Source organism: Bidens hawaiensis, unplaced genomic scaffold, assembly GCF_021521415.1.
Source record: "Bidens hawaiensis isolate Kalapana, Puna unplaced genomic scaffold, B.hawaiensis_p1.1 tig00014333_1, whole genome shotgun sequence".
NCBI classification, from domain to species: Eukaryota; Viridiplantae; Streptophyta; class Magnoliopsida; order Asterales; family Asteraceae; genus Bidens; species Bidens hawaiensis.
In genome coordinates, this window is record NW_027492231.1 from 51,919 (window position 1) to 66,262 (window position 14,344).

At 32.4% G+C, this 14,344-nt stretch overlaps 1 protein-coding gene across 2 annotated transcripts; it reads right to left on the reverse strand.

Annotated features, from left to right (window-relative positions):
* Nucleotides 1–8,521: 8,521 nt before the first annotated feature.
* Nucleotides 8,522–13,168, reverse strand: LOC143546282 (trehalose-phosphate phosphatase A-like). 2 transcript variants are annotated; one of them, XM_077037979.1, is made up of 12 exons: nt 13,132–13,168; nt 10,998–11,298; nt 10,764–10,904; nt 10,626–10,697; nt 10,451–10,549; nt 10,290–10,346; nt 10,092–10,193; nt 9,912–9,989; nt 9,753–9,822; nt 9,595–9,665; nt 8,912–9,004; nt 8,522–8,828 (listed from the first exon to the last, which is right to left on the reverse strand). In XM_077037979.1, exons 2-12 carry the CDS (start codon nt 11,280–11,282, stop codon nt 8,778–8,780), a joined length of 1,119 nt encoding a protein of 372 aa, XP_076894094.1. In that variant the 5' UTR covers nt 11,283–11,298; nt 13,132–13,168; the 3' UTR covers nt 8,522–8,777. The 2 variants fall into 2 exon arrangements, with proteins under 2 accessions (XP_076894094.1, XP_076894093.1); XM_077037978.1 differs by lacking the exon at nt 13,132–13,168 and adding an exon at nt 11,399–12,033 and having other exon boundaries at nt 10,998–11,340.
* Nucleotides 13,169–14,344: the final 1,176 nt, after the last annotated feature.

Below are 14,344 nucleotides of genomic sequence, written 5' to 3' on the forward strand. Positions count from 1 at the left end.
ATTTTGGACATCATTAAAGTCAGCTCGTTCTTGTGGCTCAAACACCGGGCTAAGTTGGAAATGCTTGAGTGGTCCAGTTGATGACTGTTCAATTGTTCCTGGTCTAAATGATTGTTATGTATTATTTTGTGTTTTGTCTGATGATTTTAGTGATGATTTTATTGTTGTTTGTTATGTACTTTTAGTTTGGGTCTAGCCACTTGTCAGAGCGCAGTTAATAATATTACCGTTTAAAAAAAATATAAAAAACTAACTTAAAATAAAAGAGAAAAAATGTCACTAATCTTTTTGTGCTTAACTCAATTCCTAGTCATCTCCAAATTTTGTAAAGTATGATAAATTAAATAAAAATATACACTATGGATTTTAATTTCATACTTCAAAACTAAATTGTTACTTTTATCAAACCATAGAATACAATTTTTCAAAACTATAAGTTACAGAAATACGATAATCAAATAAGAAATTAGTATATATACATATTTTTTTTTCAAAAGCATCAATTGGGTTTGTGATGGGCCATCTTAGAGCAACTACATCAGGCTACTAGTCCCGAGGTTTGGATCCATTAGGCTGCAGCAAATTTAAATTCCACAGGTTGTGGAGAAAAAATGGTGTGGTTGAGTTTGTGCAACCGGACTACATACAAACGCCACGTTGGATCATATATAGAAGCATATTTTTAATTTTTAACCCACCAACAAATAGGAAGTTGGGCCCCTTGATCCACCAACAAAAGGAATTAATTTATATGAATAAATATTTACTAGCCACAAAATTACCATAAATGTATAAAAAGAATACATGAATAATTGTTCAACGACCTTATTTTTTTTTTCAAAAAGTTAAAAACAAAAATAAAACATTAACACTTACGCACAAAACATACATCAGAAAATCAAAATCTTCACCAAAAGTTCACACTTTCAACCGCAAAAAAATGGAAGATAACACTCCGTTTCAACAACTTTTACGTAATAACTCAAAATTTGTTTAATAAAGATATGAACATTTATTGATGGATCGATCAAAGATGGACCCGAAAAAATTGAAAACTCACTTAAGATTATGTGAAAAAAATCAAGAAAAAGCGTAATATTTGAGATTAAGTTTGTATTTTATCTAATATTTAATCTTAAGTTTGTTTTATAACAAGCCTACTAGCAAGAAGATGAGAAGAGAATTAGGGAGAGAATAAGCTTATATTATTAATTGGTGTGTCATATAATGAAATACCAATAGGTATTTATAAGGAGAGGAAAACTTAAGGAACAAGCCGATCTATATTTAGTAGATAATAATCATAATAATAAACACAATAATATCTATATTCATAACACTCCCCCTTGATTATCAACTTCATACCCTTTATGCTGCCTCATTAAAAACCTTGCCAGGAAAACCTAGTGGGACAAAACCTTAGCTAAGGGAAAAATAGTGCAGCGCGTATTTTCTCCCTCTGATGAGAATCAATTAAGCTCCTTGAGTCGACGCATCCCGATCCCATGAACCAGTTTCTTAGATGTTGAGGTCGGGAGTGATTTGGTAAACAAATCCGCTAAATTGTCACTGGAACGAACTTGTTGGACGATAACATCTCCACTCTTTTGCAAATCATGTGTGAAAAAGAACTTTGGCGAAATATGCTTGGTTTTGTCACCTTTGATATAGCCCTCCTTAAGTTGAGCAATGCATGCTGCGTTATCTTCGTGTAAAACCGTCGGCCCCTCGTCTTCGGAAGAAATAGCACAAGATCCACGAATATATTGTATTACCCTTCTTAACCAAAAACATTCTCGACTAGCTTCATAGATTGCTATTATTTCCGCGTGATTAGATGAAGTAGCAGTGATTGCCTGCTTTACTGAACGCCATGAAATTGCAGTATCTCCATATGTGAACAAATATCCAGTTTGAGATCGACCTGTATGATCGGAAAAATAACCTGCATCTGCAAAACCAACCAAACTTGTTTTCGATTGGTTAGTGAAATACAAACCGGAGGCAAGCGCGGGTATCTTTTCTAATACATGCTTTTTACCCGATTTCATACTTGTGATTTGAATGTACTCATTATGCCCCTCACTTATTGTCTCAACATGATATCCATTTAGACGAATATCTTTAAAGCTTATTAGATTTCTTTGAGACAATGGGGAATATAAAGCATTGTTAAATTTAAATTGTGTTCCACCAGGTAACACAACACAAGCTTCTCCAAAACCTTCAATTAATTTTGTACTACCAGATATAGTACTAACGCTTGCTTCTTTTATAACTAAATTAGAAAAATAGTTCCTTGAGAATTGTATGTGTGGTTGCACTGTCTATTAAACATATATCTTCACCATTAATAGAGAGTTTAGTTAACCACTCCATATGCTTCAAAATAAAATAAAATAAAGTTGCATAAATTAAACATTCAAGATACTTCAAGCATAAAAAAAATCAAAACATAACGTCTAGTGTGCTTCAAAACAAAAACATAATCTCAAACATAAAGTCTAAAATAAACATTAAGTAAATAGCATAACTTAAATCAAATCATTCATATGTGAAAAAATCACAAGCATCCAACTGGGTTGTATAAGCCAAAATATCACCAGAATCCAAATTAACTGGATCAGCAAGGAAATCATCATAATCCAATTTAGTTGCATCATTAGAAAAATCACCAACATCCATGTGAGTATCTTCATTAAGGTTTTTATGACCACCGAGGATATCAACACTTCCATCATCATATGTGAAATGTGTCTCAATTTCTTTTCCTTTGCCTTTGATGGATTGTTGGTAAAGCTCCACCAAGTGTTTGGGCGTACGACATGCACGAGCCCAATGGTTATTACTTCCACACCTATGACATGAATTTGGTGTAGTTTCGCTTTTCTTTTTACCCTTTTCATCATTAGATTTCTTTTCATTACCATGCCACTTTTGGTGGGCTTTTGGGTTTCTAAACTGAACACTATGATGATTCCCCCGGTTATATCCACGTCCACGACCACGTTGGTAATCACGACCACGACCGCGTCCACGATTTCCACTTTGGCCATTAAATGTTTCCACATTCGCTTCTGGGAATGGGGCTGTACCAACTGGACGAGTCTCATGATTTTTCATGATGAGCTCATTGTTTTGCTCGGCCACAAGCAAACAAGATATAAGCTCAGAATACTTGGTGAAACCCCTTTCACGATATTGTTTGTAACATCCCGAAACTTCTAAAGTAATATTTAATATATTATTTTGTCGGGTGAAATAAACGAGTTAGTGGAACGATAATAATAATAATAGCAAAATATGAAGACTAAGTAGGATAATTAGATGGGATTAGTTATGGACCAAAAGGAAATATGGGCCTTAGGTCCATGGGCTTAAGGGAGTATAAATACACCCTTAAACCCTAATCCTTTCCATTCCATCCATCTTATCCATCCTAATCTCTACACACTCAAAAAACACACACATACCTCCTACACCATATACGGCCGCGAGCTAAGGAGCAATCCGAGACCAAACCGAGCCTATAACTTAATAGATCTTGAGCGTGCAAGCAAGATACAAGATTTTAGTTCATCACCAAGCTAACCGTAACCTTAAAAACACGTAAAGGTATGTCCTTTATCCTTAAAGTTTACGTTTTTATGAACGGTTATCCGTGAAACTCGAACCTAGCAAAGATCGGGTATAAACGAGTATTAAAGTAGCAAACTTGACGTTAAAACAAACCTAACGAGCCTATAAACATGTACGGTTCGTTTAAGATAAACCGTAGATCTTGTATTGAACGTTCATGAAATTAAAGGTCCAAACTTTACGTGTTTTCGGGTCAAATCTTATCCAAAAACGACCATAGGAATGATCGCGGGTTAGTCAAATACCATACACATGGATCTCTCAGTAAAACGATGATGATTTTGGGGGATTAAGATTGAACAGAGGCGCAGCTGGGCAACTTCGCCTGTAAGCTTAACTTCGCTTGCAAGCAAGTTCGCCTAACTAATTAACTTCGCCTGCCAAATAAGTTCGTTGGTGGCCAACTTCGCTTGTATAAGTTCGCTTGTATAAGTTCGCTTGTATAAGTTCGCTTGCATAAGTTTGCTCGTATACAAGTTCGCTTAATGTTAAGTTCGCTTATTGTTAAGTTCGCTTAATGGTAAGTTCGCTGGAGTTAGCAAGTTGGAAAATAAATTAAAAACCTAATGAAAAATGTGTTAAGATAGTTAATGGAAATAAAATTTTTCCAGACTGACCTGACAGCTCGACCCCAGCCAGGGCAGAGCCCTTGGACCCTGCTAGGGGCTGCCGCCCCTAGACCCCACTGCCAGGGGCGCTGCCCCCGGACCCCCGTTCGTTGTGGGTTATATAAAGACAGAAATACAACATGAGTAGTAGTAGTCAATTGATACATGTAAATATTATACAGTTAGCCGTGCACAGCTCAAGAAGGGAATAACGATTAACGGAGAGCGTAACAGGATTCAGGTGAGTTTCTAACCCCATTTCCTTGTTATGTTTTCGGGGCTGTGTGCATACTCGATGTGAAGTGTGAATACACTTACCTTAAGTGGTAAGTGTATGCTATAGATGTTATACGAGGTAGCTATTATATAATGCTTGTCGGTACATGAACGATCTTCGGATATTGCACATATCACCAAGGATAGTAAATTCCAAGTGGTTATTAGTGTCTATGAATGCTATGATGTGACCTGCTTATTACGTAAATAATGAACTGATATGAAGTGTGATATAGGCAGGTAGAGGTAGAGTGTGTTAGAAGTGACAAGAGTCTAGTAAGGGTGTTAGTGGCATAACGTGAGTGCGTGATAGGGAAAGCCTATACGTGCCCTCGTTATTAAGTGGCATAACGTGAGTGCGTGATAGGGAAAGCCTATACGTGCCCTCGTTATTAAGTGGCATAACGCGAGTGCGTGATAGGGAAGGCCTATACGTGCCCCTGTTATTAAGTGGCATAACGTGAACACGTGAGAGGGCAAGCCTCTATGTGTTTCCGTAAACAAGTGGCTAAGTGGTTAGGGGCAGTTAAGTGGTTAAGTGGTAAGGTGGACATGTTAGACAGTGGATTATGTGTCTTCGGATACATACATATTGTATGAAGTGGTTGTATGGTAAGTTGCTTGATTAACTAGAACTCACTCAGCGTAGCTGACTTTTAGTATGGACGCAGGTGAGCGAACTAAAGAGCCGGCATGAGGATGGCACATGGCATGGATTGAACGGCTGGCATCTGAAGATGGAAGAAACGATGTGTTAAATATATGTTATGGTTTTAAAGAAAAGATTAAATGTTTGTAATAAACAGTTAAAGTTTTATATTCTGCGAAAGTTTTAATTAACTCTGATTTGTAGAACTGTGTTTATGAGTAAATCCGACGCTAAAGTAGGGCTACCGGGAACGGGGCCTTACATTGTTGTTGCAGCAACATATTTGAAGCATGAAAGGTGGAGAATGTTTTTTCCAACATCTCCTTATCAGTAATGTTTTCACTACACAGAATCAGTTGTGACGTGATTCTAAACATTGCCGAGTTATACTCGGTTATAGACTTAAAGTCTTGCAATCTTAAGTGAATCCACTTGTAACGAGCTCTCGCTAATATTACTGTTTTCTGGTGGTCATACCTTTCTTTCAAATTTGTCCAAAGGACAAGTGGATCCTTAATAGTTAGGTATTCAGTTTTCAAAGCCTCTTGGATATGATGGCGTAAGAATATCATGGCTTTTGCCTTATCTTGGGTAGTTGATTTATTTCCTTCTTTAATAGTATCACCAAGATTATTGGCATCCAAATGGATTTCAGCATCCAATACCCATGACAAATAATTTTTCCCAGTAATGTCAATAGCTAAAAACTCAAGCTTTGCAAGATTCGTCATGATAAACTATATTGTAACAAAACATACAAATTAACATTTTTTTTACAATAATTATTATAAAGCTTAGAACAACAAAGCAAAATTGTAAAGTTCTCTAAAACTTTTGTATACTAACAGATTATCAAAAAAAAAAACTCAATCTAAACATATGACGGTTTTGTTTTCTTTGAATTAATACTTTATTATAACACTAAACGTATTTTTTTTCATATTGCAATAAATAAATAAATTAGATAAATAAACATGTTGATTTTAGTGCAACAAATTAAATGTGATGTTAAAATATAAATAAAAATAAAAGCAATAAGAGCATTAAATAATATATAAAAAAAACTAATTCGTTGCAAAACTAACTAAGATTTGACCAAGTAACTAACAAACTTTCTTTCAAAATATTTATGATTCTACTTGAATCCTTTAAGTTGTAAATCTTGTTTTCAACTTTCATAGTAACTTTATTAACAGAAAAGAAAAATTGCTTAATCATATTAGTCAGCATATTAAATATTAAAAATATAAATATAAATCTCTTTAGACCCAAAATCGTATGAATTACAATATGGATCAAGTTGGGAGATAGATATAAAAACAAATATTAATTTATGTAACGTACCTTACGATGATTTAACTCCAAAAACAATTCGTGCTGATAACGTGTTTTATAACAAGCCTACTAGCAAGAAGGTGAGAAGAGAATTAGGGAGAGAATAAGATTATATTATTAATTGGTGTGTCATACAATGAAATACCAATAGGTATTTATAAGGAGAGGAAAACTTAAGGAACAAGCCGATCTATATTTAGTAGATGATAATCATAATAATAAACACAATAATATCTATATTCATAATAAAGTTGATGTATGTTTTTATTTTTGGTTAATGTATGCTTTATATTCAGTTAATGTATATTTTATTTTTATGTTTAATGTGTTTTATTTTTGTAAATGTCTTTTTTTATATTTATATTATTTTAAAGTTTTTTTAAAAGTTATATTCTTTAAATGTTTAATTTTTCATTTATTTTAAATATATATGAAACATAAAAACTAAATTTGTTATAAAAGTAATTTAATTAAGTATAAGTTAATTGTAGAGGTAGGTGATGATGTGGCGGTTTGTAGAGGTTTGTTGTTGTGAAAGAAAGTGAGAGTTTTTAAGAAAAGTTTGGAATATGATGTGGCGCTGATGTGACGGTTTGTGTATGTTTGTTGTTGAGGATGCTCTTAGAAAACAGATGGGGCCTTGATTAGATTTACAAAAAGAAAAACAGTCTACACGACTACACTAACTTTTTTCATATTATGAATCAAAATTAATAAAAATAAAGCATAGAAGATATAGGGGTTATTGGTCATAGAAGATATAGGGGTTATTGGTCTAATGGCAAAGACAAAACCTTTAAATCACTAACAGATTAAGAGATTAGGAGGTAAATGCTTCATGAATAAGTACGTATAATTGATGAAACGTAGAGCTAAAGAGTGATTAATTGATCTGGAGTTGAAAGTTTGGAGTATCGAGTTGTTTTGTTTGTCCTTGGAACTCTTAACTAGAAAAGCATAAAATGATATAAAAAAATACGCACACGCACACAATATTAAAATCCAAAAATAGTGACACATATAATTAAAAAGAAGGCAGTTGAATAATTTGGTTAGAGCTTTTGGGTCCATGTCTTCACAAAATAAAAGTTGTGTTCTCACAACCAATGATACTAACATGATCTATTTTCAACAGAATTTTCTTATAAATATAAAAAAAAAAAATTAAGCTAACTAAAAGCTTTGAAATGCCATTGAGATAACATAAAGTGAACATGTTGTAAGTCTGTTTGGCCAAACTTAGCTTTTTGGAAATTCAATTTGAATCGATATGTTTCATAAAATAGCTATAACTGAAAATGTATAGTAACATAAAAAGACACAAATAAGATCTTGATAACAAAAACAAAAGATTAAAGTGTATTTGTATAATTTACTTTATCAAACGCTTCAACTCTTTTTATATGAGGTTAAATGTGACACATGATGATATCATTTCAAAACACCTTATTTTCTTATAAAACTTTGTTTGAAAGAGAAGAAGTTACTAAAGAAAGACCAGTCATACTAAAGAAGGGTTGTTTAATGGCTAGAGATTGATAAAGTGGAACTCGACACGAACTCAGAAAGTGAGAGAATCCAAAATGTTTAGCCTGGAAATTTCAAGTTTATTTTTACGTAATACTACTTTAACAGTACAAATTTAGACCCAAAAACATAAATATGAAACAATTACGTTTAAGCAGCATAACATGACACTAATTTTTCTTAACTTAAGATATAAAATAGTTTCAACTTAACTTTTGACATAAATACTCGTTTAATATAAGAATAATTCTCACTTGAGTAAACCGTGACCAACCTTTTTTAGCTAATTTTGTTAATGGGTCAAGTGGTCAACTCGAAACTAACCAAAACTCGCTTAAGCTAAACCAGACCCATGAACTTTGTCAGGTTACCCCAAATATACAAACCATCATCATGTGCCTCGTTTAACCTCACTTAAAAAGGAGTTGAAGCGTTCGATAAACTAAACTATCCAAATAATAAGAGTATAACTAATATAATCAAAAGATAAATAGATAATTAGAATGACCAAAAATAACTAAGTAATTAGTTACATGGAGTTCATACTTTAATGGACAATTAAATTTGCCATGAAAATTAATAAGATTTACAAAAATATTTAACTTAACTTTAAAAGAGAATAAAGATTTACAGTTGGCTGATAAGGGACTTTGGAGAAGCTCTCATTTCCACCAACTCCAATTCCTGTAGTATTATTCTTTATATAATGTCATATAATCCTCCTATATATATAATAAGTCAAATCAGGCAACCATCTTCATATGCATTACCAGCAAGTTGATAAATTCCATCACCTGAAATTTAAAAATAAATTTATATACTTTATTATTAACTTTTAAGCTCCAAATTTAAAAATTATAAGTTGATTTTAACAAACCTCTGATGGATCTCTGAGCGAATAATACGCATTACTTTCTTTCGGGGCAGGAGTCACCAATATGCCATAACCACGATTATCCTCTCTTAAAAACTGTTTAATACGTGCATTTATTAAAACACTTTAACATAATGCATTAGTTGTTTGGGACAACAAGCTCACATATTCGGTTATCGGGTCAAAACGGATAATTTAGTGTCAAATATGGTTACAATAGTTATATTATTTCCATCAATAATAAAAGTTTTTGGACATCATGATTATAGGTGTATATAAACCAAGCTGGCTCATGAGCGAACACGAGATTGGCTCCTTAAAAACTCAAATTGAGCCAAACTCCCAAGCTTCACTTCTCAAGATCAAGCTAGCTCGCAAGCACGAGCCTATTATTAATAAAACTTTTATTAAATGTAATAAAAATGTGTATTTATATAATATTATTTATTATATAAAATTAATTAAAAAAGTATGTAAATTAACTAATTGATAATAAACGAGCCGAGATCGTGTTTGAAAAAACGACTTATGAGACGAGATTGGGCTTGGCTCATTTACACCTCTAACGATGATTTAGGATTAGGAATACATTTGGGCTACTTTCAACCCGTTTGACCCGTTTTCTTCTATAGGTATTTTTGCCGACCCGTTCATAAGTAAATGGCTATTATGATAAAAAGATCTACCTTGAATGCATCTTCATCAGTTCTGTCATCCCCTACATATACAGGGAGCACATCATCACAACTACTTAAACCTGCAAAGACAACATTCTCATTCAGATATTATGATTTATAAACAACTTTATTAAAGAAAATAAAACTCAAACTGGAATTTTTCTAACCGAGTGATTCGAGTAAGAACTCAACAGCCTTCCCCTTGTCCCATCTAAGCACAGGGCGAATCTCTAAAACCTATGTATTGACGTTGACAAAATATAATAAAAATTTAAGGAAAAACAAGTTAAGAAATATTATTAAAATTATACCCAATTTCTTCATATCATTCGTCCATGTGTCAATCTCAGACGCGGATAGTGTTTCAAAGTGTCTTGGACATATTGTGCTACTATTTTCCAATTCTGTAATCATGAAAACATGAAACAATTAGTTTTAAAAAGTCATTTCTTAACTAATATATTACAGTCAGAAAGGAAGGAAAATAGTCAATATACTGATCGTACCTTCTCGTCTACATTACGGTAGTGCACCGATACACAGAACTTGTTGTCTTCAACTTTCGGTCCTTCTATGTTTTTTGTTATCTCAACAAGGGCCACAAAAACCTGCTTCAAACATATATACACCATTAATATTGTGTGGATGTATATATAGTGTGCTTGTGTGTGATACAAAATTGAAAATAAGTTTGAACTATGAACCTCGTTGATCATTGGTAGAAATTCACTAGCTGGCTGGTACAAGTTTCCTTCATTGATCTATGTTAAATAAAATAACAATATTTAATATTTAGATGATATGACCTAAAGATATGAAGAAATGATGAATCATATAGTTATGCAAAAATATTAATATTTGCTACCTCAGTAGTATGATCAGCTGGAGAATGAGCGGGACCCATTATGTCCATCCTGTGACTACCGGCATAATATAGTTCTTTCAGACCTACAAACTTGCGTACCTGAAAAAAAAACATTTAAGTATCCAACTGGAAACATTAAGTAAACTTTTGGTATAGCAAAATACTTCAAAAGTACCTTTTCGCGGCTTCTGCCACTAATAATTGCTGTTGGAATGCAATTTGCCACATTTCTCACAGCCGAACGCATCTGTTTACAAAACAGGGTATTAAACATAATTCAAAATTAAGATAACTAATATATTTAGAATCTCACAGCATTAGACATGAAGGCGTGATCCGGATTGTCCACGATCGGGGATAACGTCCCATCATAATCTAGAAACAAAGCAATCCTCTTTCCATTTGCATTATTCACAATCTGTTCAATAGATGTAAGTGCAGACGGATACTTAATCTGCACAACAAATAATAAAAAAAACTTTTAAAATCTAGTTTCAAATCAAGTACTAAATAAGCTAAACAAGATCATGATAAGGGAAACTAATACCATCCAGTTGCAGTAAGCAGCATCCACATCATTTGATGAAAAATCATTGCCATAATACTTAATTATATTCCTGGGAGAAGAAGATTTCATGGCATCCAACCAGCTAGTAGAAAGAACGTCATCAAGTAAACCAGGTTTTTTCCATGGAATCGTCAAAAACAGGCCTTGAGTGAAGACTTCAGAAGAGGAATATGGTAGCAATGATTCATGAATTCCTAATCTTGGTTTGCTAATTGTTATGGGATCAGTCAGTATGGGTGAAACATGATTAGATTTAAGATCCATCAAATCTCCTGAACAACTGTTTTGAGAGATTTAATTAGAATGCATACATGAAAGAAAACTAAATATGGCTATTTAGATAGTTAAAACAATAACAATGCCTGTATTGAAAGATATACACTAAAAATAAGATTTTTAAAGCAATTCTTGATTTGTTTGTCTATATATTTGGTAAAAGTTAAAACATCACCACATATAGAAGCTGGCTGGACACAATTACAAGAGCACATGGTGGGGACTTGAATGTTAGAAACAGCAATACATTATGGACCAATGTATGGGAAGCATTAAACAGGACAAGAATGCATGACAACAAAACTGATGAATCATAGCTTGCTATCTCAAGACCCAGTGTATCGATATCACATACAACCAAACAAGCATATACAGAGCTGTCTGAGCATGACTAGTCAATGTAGTTAGAATAATGTAGATTCACCTCTTACTAAAAAATAGTTATATACTTTCGTTTCTTTTTTCGTCTGTTAAATATTGCCTTTAACAGGGAAATACAGTAACATACAAATTAAGGGTTGACTGCATAAAGAAAACACCTATGACCACTGGTTATTATTGTGAGTGACATAATGAGCCAATGTTCAATCATATAGAAAAGGTGAACTGAACCTAGACAGCATACATCACACTCACATTCAGACAAGTAAACAAATGAGTCCAAACAACAGTATTAAACACACACACACACACACACAAAAAAAAAACTGATCAAGCAAGCAAACCATACTTGCACTGTTTCAAACACAGAATCCATTTTCAAGATGCAAACAGAACTTTTCTGCAATGCAATAAAAAAGGAAACTGCAACTCCTAACTACATTTAGGTGGGTGCACAGTTCGGTTTTGGTTGGTTTTGGATTAAAATTGACCCAAAATCTGAAAGTTTGGTTTTTGAATAGCTGAAAATACTTCGGTTTAGGTTTTGGTTTTTTCGGATTTCCATTTGAGCTTAAAAATTTGGGGCCGAAAAAGAAATTTGACCCAAAATCATGAATTTGGGCCTAAACTACTTCGTAAATTAACAACTAATTGATATTATACAATATACATTTAAGGTAAATTAGGCAGTCGAAGATATACCAGTTACCGGTCCCTTGGTAAAATATTATCGGTGATATTAACCGATATATCACCGATATTCCCGACATCATCAGTTATTTAAGTCTTATTCGTCAATTTGTAGTGTTTAATGTTAGTGTTTTTTAAGTCTTAATCATTTCCTACTTGCTACTATTGTTAGCATTTTGTAAGTTGCAAAAGGTTAATTTGTTAATGGTTGGAGAATATACTAAATTATTCGTGTTAAATTTCTATATATAAAATTTCTGCATAATATCGAAATTACCTATTTCTCAAATATCAGTCCTTGACCGATATCCGATATTTTTCCGCATTAACTGCATAGAAGCTAGAATATTTGACTTACATATTTATTAAACTCTTATATATCACTTAAAACAAAAAAAAAATTAAAAATGAAAATCTATAAAGTCGGTTCAATTCGGTTTCTTTGATTTAATCACATGTGAAACCAAAACCGAACCGTCAGTTATTGTAGATTCATGAAGTTTATAAAACCTCAATTATTATTATATATACAAACAAGAAGACGAACATAACTTAATCATGATTTCATGAACAACTTACTCCACAATAATAATATCAAATACAATTCCTATTAATCATAATCAACACAGTAATCAAATCATGTTAACAAACATAACGAACACTTTTTAACTATCAAACAGTAATTTCAATCGTAAGGAATCAAATCAAAATTCAAACACGAAACATGATCATAACGTAACGAAGAATGAGAATGAAGCGGCATTACCTTGTTAGTTACAGAAACCCTAGGGGATATAGATATAAACCGCTGTATGTATAATGTATACGTACGGAGAAGAAGAAGAAGAAGAAGAAGAAGAGGGTTAAGGTAAGGGTTTATATAGAGTGTAATTTAGGCGTCTTTCAGTGGGCGCGTGAAATGGAATAATAGAAGGTGACGTGATGACACGTGGAGTTAGGAGAGATCTGACGGGGCCATGACTCTGGTTACAGCTGGATTTTGACGAGCGTCGGTGAGAGACGGTTATAAACTTTGATTGGGTTACTAATTATAGAAACGTTTTCTTACTATAAATCATAAATGTTACTCCGTATATAATAAAGTTTAAAGATGAGACATGTATGGAAAGGTTTTTATTTTTTTTTATTTTTATGGTAAATGTTCATGAAACTAACGTTTATTTTAAGGATTGTTTGTATGGCAAGTTTTAATATATAGATTACTATTGTAACTACTTAATTATTGTATTCTTTAACTAGGCTAGTAACCCGTTTGATACACGGATTGAATAAATAATAATTTATTTTAATTATTTTAATGAATGATAATAACGATTAACTTAGTCGAATAAATTAAAAATTACAAAAGATAAAAAGAATTACACGATAAAGGTATCATAAATCTCTTAAAGATTCTTTATATATACTATAAAATTTCTTTTTCTTATTTGAAAGTTTACCATTTTTATAAAAAAAAATAGTACTTCCAATTTTTCTTTGGTTTTAACTTTGAATACCGCAACATACATATGACCATAACACGATTAAAAACTTTTTTTACATGTAGTGTTGTTTGAAAGTTTACCATCTTCATAAATGACTTTAGTTTCGATAACACAATTAAAAAAAGCCTTTTTTACATGTAATCTTGTTTCATTGAATAGACCAAATATTTTGTCCACATTTCTAAAAAGCATAACTGAAAAAAAAAAGACAGATATCCGATTTTTTTTTTTAAATAAAGAAAATGGTTTTAAATGATTGAACAAAAAACTTATCAAGTGACACAAATATGATACAATTAGGTGTCATATAGCATAAAGAACTTTTTATTTATTAATATTAAATAAGTTAAAACTATCATACTACTCGGGGTTTAATAAAAAAAACTAAAAGATCAATGCATATATATATATCCTTGTGATTATTCAAAATCAATGCATACACCAAAAAGTTTGATAAACACATATCCATATCAT

What these genes read in the sequence shown, in the direction of transcription:
- LOC143546282 (XM_077037979.1), bottom strand. Translation starts at nt 11,282, where the DNA reads ATGGATCTTAAATCTAATCATGTTTCACCCATACTGACTGATCCCATA. An exon ending in ACCGTAATGTAGACGAGAAG is followed by an intron (nt 9,990 to 10,091) that starts GTACGATCAGTA and finishes TCATGATTACAG; the next exon opens with AATTGGAAAATAGTAGCACA. An exon ending in GATTGACACATGGACGAATG is followed by an intron (nt 9,823 to 9,911) that starts ATATGAAGAAAT and finishes GTCAATACATAG; the next exon opens with GTTTTAGAGATTCGCCCTGT.